At 36.9% G+C, this 7,148-nt stretch overlaps 1 protein-coding gene across 1 annotated transcript in view; it reads left to right on the top strand.

The window, feature by feature from the left end:
* LOC138710676 (leucine-rich repeat neuronal protein 1-like) overlaps positions 1-2,170 on the top strand; it is a 98,316-nt gene extending 96,146 nt beyond the window's left edge. Inside the window, exon 4 of the mRNA XM_069841730.1 lies at positions 1,553-2,170. Within this exon, the coding sequence (XP_069697831.1) occupies positions 1,553-1,886 (334 nt within the window). The 3' untranslated portion in view covers positions 1,887-2,170. The remainder of the gene's footprint in view (positions 1-1,552) is intronic.
* The last annotated feature ends 4,978 nt before the right edge of the window (positions 2,171-7,148 follow it).

Raw genomic sequence — 7,148 nt, forward strand, 5'->3', positions numbered from 1 at the left:
GCAAATTTTAATTCTTTATCCGTGATCATTGGATTAAAAAGAAGACATCATTCTATTAGACGATGATGGTGAAGTCGAGTCTTTATACTTATTTTTGTTAATATAGTAATTAATATCATTCTTCCACTATGTTACATCGAAAATGTCGAGTTAAACAATGTACAGTCCACTTCTTTTCCCACTTTGATTCCCGAATGTTCAGAAAATCTTCTTGAAGTTTAGGCCTGTCACTCAATGCATACTTTCTTTTTCGCATATTAACGACAACTCTCAGTTATTATATTCACAAATATAAATAACAATTACCGTACGTGCTACGCTAGATCGTATAATATATTACAGATTGCTTACCCCTATGTTAAGGGGTTAGATACAGCTTACATCAGTAAATTTTTTGGAAATATTAAACATTTTTTCCCTCCATTACTGTATCTCGTACAATAATATTAAAATTGGTATGTGTCAAACACCGTCCTTCTGCTATATGAAAAAAAATATATTTAGGATTAAAAAATATTTATATTTTATTTTTCAAAATTCAAAATAGTGGCAGTTCTACTGTTCAGTGATGAAGCGTTTCCCTCATAACTCATAAACTTGTTAACATTTTCAAGTTCTCTCTCTTTTGTTTTATTGCTGAAACTTATGTTTACAATATCTTGCTCTTTCAACTACATTCCTTAATAAATAATATATTTTTTATTTTCTGTTAGAAGAAAATACTGATATTTGTCCATTTTAAAAATGTATCTATTTTCTAACAGACAATCTATCAAGGTAGAGAAGTGATCTTGCATCATATTGTAGATATGACATGCATAAATATACACAAAAAATGTATCACAGAATGTTGTATAGTTTTTGAGTTGTGTGGGAAACGCTTCATCACTGCACAGTGAAATGAATTTTGAAAATAAAAAAAAAAGTATTTTTTTTTTTAAATCGTAAACATATTTTTTTCATATAGCAGGACAATGTTTTACACATACTAATTTCCATTATTGTACAAGATACGGTAATGGAGGAAAAAAATTTTGAATATTTCCAAAATTTTACTACTGTAAGCTGTGCCTAACCCCTTAAAATCGATAGCATTTTGAAGAGAACAACCGCCAGGATCGCCATCCGTCCGCCGTAAACGAACACGAGATGGCAGTGCAGTCGCTAATGAAATTAAAATGGGAGTTATGACGTGACTCCTTATGTAACAACTAGATGGCAACATAGTAAACCTGACAAAAGTTGTTACCGTCAAAGCCTATAAGGCCGAGCAATCTGAGCATATATGATCTAGGGTGCTACCAAGCTTTTACAATGACACTGGATTGAAAAAAAGTATTGAATGCCATTCTGGTCCGCTCCCGTCCATTTTGAGCACTGGGTATGACACATCCTGGTATTCAGAGGGAGCATTTAATATCCACTCTATAATTACCTTACCTGATACATAGTAAGCATCTTTTAAGATCGCATGTTCAAGCTAAACTTACGTCACTATCAGCCAGACACACTTTATGTCACATTAATATTTGCCTACTCGATCTTCCTGCAGGTGTTTCTATCCTGACGAGCACCACAACAGGCTGCTGCTGTCCATGGATCCCAAGGATTTCGTGTGCACGTCACCGCACACAGATGCCATCAATACCAAGCTCATCATTCTGGACGTGTTCATCGTCCTGCTCGCACTGGGGGTTGCCAGCTCCATTTTAGTGATCATGTGGCGTCGTCGATGTATGCCTTGCGTCAGACGGCAGACAGTTGGAAAATACTCCCATGTTACCATCGAACCCAATCGGGCGGAACTGGAATGGGACGACAAGGACCTGGACCACATCTGGAGCACTCCCAACGCCAACAGACCGACCGCTCCCAGGGGTTCCTGAAGGGGCATGTTTTTAAATCTGCGGTAGATACGTCGGATGTCTGTCTTGTTTAATACTCACTACGTAAATGTTCGTTCCGGTGAGTTTTCTGCCGATGTTCGGCATGAGTTGCGTGGCCGTGCAATAACCGAATTGTTTCTTCGAGCACTGAATTGTTCCCGCGCTGAAAACGTTGATGGAAGCACTTTTAAAGTACCGCGAAATAGTCATGTTATGTTAATGCTTTCTGCTTAGAGAAGTCCAATAATAAAAAAAATAAGAAGAAAATATGTCAGTAAATAAATATAACGTCTGTGTTCATGACAGAGGCAGAATTTCTGCAAGGCTTTTTGAATGGCCGGATCTAGTACATTCTACAAGTAAACTGAAATAGAGGAATAAGACATTTAAAAATAAAGTTGTTTATGTGACAAGTTCGTAAAGGTTCTCTTTTTGGCACGATTGTAAAATTTGGGAAACGAAGTGAAGCCGAGTTTCACAAAAACACAAGAGCCAAGAAGATATCTTTACGAACGTGTATCATACAATGTATTTTCTACGATAGCATAAATTTACATTAAATAAATATTTCAAGTTGAAGAGGTTATAAAATCACGATATCATGGCTGTCTAAACTCAGAACATTAAGAAACAAGTATCCATGGTATGGCAGACTGTTTTATTCATGATCACGATTTTATGACTGTCTAAACCGGCCATAATTTTATTAACAAAACGGTTGGAAAAAGTACAATGCTACTTCTTGTTGCAGTGAGTACTACATGTAACTGTAGAGTAATAAGGGCTAAAATGTAGATATGAATGTTAAATTTGGTAAGCTTACTTATTTATGTTACGTGTATTACGAGTATTTAAGAAATGAAAGATGGAAGTAATGCATTCTTTGTCAGTGCGTAAAATGAATAGCATTGCGTAAAGTGATTACAAACTTACTTACAAATGGCTTTTAAGGAACCCGCAAGTTCATTTCCGCCCTCACATAGCTCGCCATCGGCCCCTATCCTGTGCAAGATTAATCCATTCTCTATCATCATATCCCACCTCCCTCAAATCCATTTTAATATTATCCTCCCATCTACGTCTCGGCCTCCTCAAAGGTCTTTTCCCCTCCGGCCTCCCAACTAACAGTCTATATGCATTTCTGGATTCGCCCATACGTGCTACATGCCCTGCCCATCTCAAACGTCTAGATTTAATGTTCCTAATTATGTCAGGTAAAGAATACAATGCCTGCAGTTCTGCGTTGTGTAACTTTCTCCATTCTCCTGTAACTTCATCCCTCTTAGCCCCAAATATTTTCCTAAGAACCTTATTCTCAAACACCCTTAATCTAAGTTCCTCTCTCAAAGTGAGAGTCTAAGTTTCACAACCATACAGAACAACCGGTAATACAACTGTTTTATAAATTCTAACTTTCAGATGTTTTGACAGCAGATCAGATGACAAAAGCTTCTCAACGAATAATAACAGACATTTCCCATATTTATTCTGCGTTTAATTTCCTACCGAGTGTCATTTATATTTGTTACTGTTGCTCCAAGATATTTGAATTGTTCCACCTCTTCGAAGGATGAATCTCCAATTTTTTTATTTCCAGTTCGTACAATATTCTGGTCACGAAACATAATCATATACTTTGTCGTCCACACCTGTGGAGTAACGGTTAGCGCGTCTGGCCTCGAAACCAGGTGGCCCGGATTCGATTCCCGGTCAGGGCAAGTTACCTGGTTGAGGTTTTATCCGGGGTTTTCCCTCAACCCAATATGAGCAAATGCTGGGTAACTTTCGGTGCTGGACCCCGGACTCATTTCACTGGCATTATCACCTTCATCTCATTCAGACGCTAAATAACCTAAGATGTTGATAAAGCGTCGTAAAATAACCTACTAAAATAAAAACATATTTTGTCTTTTCGGGATTTATTTCCAAACCTATCTCTTTACTTGCTTCAAGTAAAATTTTCGTGTTTTCCCTAATCGTTTGTGGATTTGTCCTAACATATTCACAACATCCGCATAGATAAGAATTTACCTTATACACTCCAAGAATACATTAGCTTGCCATTTTCAATAACCATCTCTACAGTGGTCTTCCTCAATCTTGTCTTCCAGTGTCTTTATAATACTAAAACTTCTTCAGAAACCTGTCGTCTGTAGTTCTCATCAAATGCGTTATCTGTCGCGATGCATTTCTTTGTACGTTAAGTTATGTCCTGATACTTACGTAACATAATAAAGTGTAATTATACTTTTCATATATAAATCCGATAATTCAATGGAGTGTAACACTACCATCTGCCATGCCATGGAATATGAAATCGATTATCACCCTGTGTCTGAATTCCATGTACGAATTTTAGAGTTGTTTGGTGGATTTGTTGATTCTTTGATGGCAGCACTGAACATCCGATGAATCTACCGCTAACTTTAAAACCTGCCCTTTTTACAACTATGTTTTCTTAAACTAAGAAGTGCTGCGGAACAGTCTGAAACTGTTAAATATTCGTGTGACATAAACTAGTCATTAGTAACATATGCGAGTTCTGTGTGGACTTCATTTTTACTCGTTTGTGCTGAATTGTATGTAAGTACAAACAAAAGACCATATCTGCGTTGTTCAACTGTATAGATATAACATTTTGTATATGTATCAATGGTGATAATACTAATAATAACAATAAGAATTATCTTTCATGGTAAGTATCCTACGAAGTGATAAACGGTCGGTTTCTTCAACGTTCGTAAGACTTTGTTAAACGAGTACAGAATTATAAACTGTAGGTTTTCTGTCTCATTACAATAAAAAAATTCTTATTAACAAATGAGATATATTTTATAAAACAAAGCAACTATAGTCCAAATGCACTTTTTAAACAGGTTGTAGTTTGTTAGTCCTCGCTCGCGTCGAGCTACAGAACTAAATGTTCATGGCAACAGAATTATTTCTTTATAGCTACTTTAATTTGACAAGGTTTGATTAAAAATTTTTCAAAGATAACTGTGAATGAGTTTATTTATTTATTTAATCTGACAGGATTAAGGCCATAAGGCCTTCTCTTCCATCCTACCAGATAGCACATATAAAAACAAAAAAGAAATACAAACACTGATGAAAGTAATACATATTAAATTAAAGCCCTATAGAGCATACCTGCACAAACAGCGCTCAACGAGCGCGCGCGCTCCTTCGGAGCGGGAGAGCCATGTTTACCGTTCGCCGAAACAGAGAGGAATGACATAGACTTGTAATAGGTAGAGGAGAGGGAAACGACCACTCGGTTATCTAGTGGAGTGCAGTGTGTAGGCCTATTCTCAGTAACTGTTTCACGTTGCTTACTTACTGCTACAGTACAGTATGGAGGAATCTAAAAGACGGAACATAACATTTAACATTTAACGATTTACTGCTCGAACTTATTGATCTTCAGTGTGACCTAAGGGCTAAAGATCGTTTGAATAATACTACTAGCCTCGTTGAGTTTTACAAGACTAAACATTAGCAATAATATCCACGACTACACAAGCTGACTGTGAAAATGATTGCTATGTTTGCCTCAACATTTATATTTGTGAGCAATTGTTTTCTATAATCAACTTTAATAAAGGCAGGCATGGAACATCTGTAACTGATGTTTCATTACAATCAGTAGGCTACTGTTCCTTTCAGCTGCCAACAGCATAAAACCTCGTTTTGATGTACTGATAAATAAAAATATAACAAAATGATATTGTACATTTAAGTAGCTATAGAATTTCTATTATTTCTGTAAAATAAATATTTTTTATTAATTAATAATAGTCCAAGATAGTTTTGCAAACACTGAACGGGAATTCATTTCATAAGCACTCGTAATAGTACTTCCTTTTGTGTAAATTTTGTACGAGATCACCCCTTTCTCCAGTCCACCCTCATACAGAGCGCATCTGTCTCCGCTCATGAGCTGTGAGCCGGCTCGGAGAGCGCAAACCTTTGAATTTTGATATTGACCGACAATGTCTGACATGGTTAGGGAGAGAATTCCAGAGGCATGGAATCGATATGCTGAAAGATAAGTAGAAGGATGTTCTGTGCAGAGGAATAGAGAGAAGGTACATGTTCTGGGTTCGAGGTAGTGAAAGGTAAACAAAGGTAAACTTTCTATACTAAAATGTATTTTTGGAGTATAGTTGTCGTAAAAGACGATTCAATTATTACAAAGTGGTTGAAGACCGGTCAATTTGATTGTACCGTACTTCACGTATAGGCCTAATGTTTTTATGAAGACTGAAGCCCGTCAATATTTGGTAGCAGTCAAGGTTGTGATCAGACCCAACTTCTTAGCCATACCTTAGATCATAATTATATGTAACAAACTGTTACTTTATATTTTAAAAGTTGATCGAATGTTTCACGTTGGTTAGTTACTGTAATGTAGTTAGTAGTGTGTCATTATGTCGTTTTCTGCGAGCAAGCGGGCGTTACGCTGGCTATAGCCTGCGTGTAGGATTGGCATTACTCCACATTCCTACCAGGGCTGATCTCATGAGCTCCTCACAGTACAGATGTGCACTCATTACGAGTGACTAAGTGGCCGGGGTCCGACGGAACAAGGCGCCGTCTTGAATCACGAAGTGATTACTTACGCTTATCATATTACTATGGAGTACATAATGATATTTCCATGCAGGAATTCTGCATTACCATATGGTGAAGAATGGGTAGAACGGAGAATAATTCTCTCCGGTACCGGGACTTGAACTCGGGTTTTCAGATCTACGTGCTGACGCTTTATTCACTAAGCCACACCGGATTCGAGTTCCGAGATTTTGGTCTTACTTCCTTCTGGCTTCTGAGGTAAGAGCTGATAATTTATACATGGTAAGAGACGCACGTGAAATATTCTACAGGTTCATTGTAGGTTTACAGTAGGTACATTTTTTATTTGTTCATTTTGAACAAGCTCTATGAGTAGGAGTAACTTTACCTGTATGATTGAAGCTCATCTATCTGTAGTTTTAGAAGAATCTAGTGAGCCTTCAAACTAGTATGGTCGCTCAAGGCGGCAATAGAGGAGCCAAATCGTAAATTAAATATACAATGACAAAATTATTATCAAAAGCATTTGACCTAATATCCGAATAGGATTAAGAAAGGGTGATACACCACTAACAACATTATTTGCATTATAGAAAGCTGTACCAAATATTGAAATAAATAGCAATGGAACAAATTTTTAAGAGAACTAGGCAATATGTACAGGGACATCATTTTATTTTTACTAAC

Source organism: Periplaneta americana, chromosome 12, assembly GCF_040183065.1.
Source record: "Periplaneta americana isolate PAMFEO1 chromosome 12, P.americana_PAMFEO1_priV1, whole genome shotgun sequence".
In the NCBI taxonomy this organism is placed as follows: Eukaryota; Metazoa; Arthropoda; class Insecta; order Blattodea; family Blattidae; genus Periplaneta; species Periplaneta americana.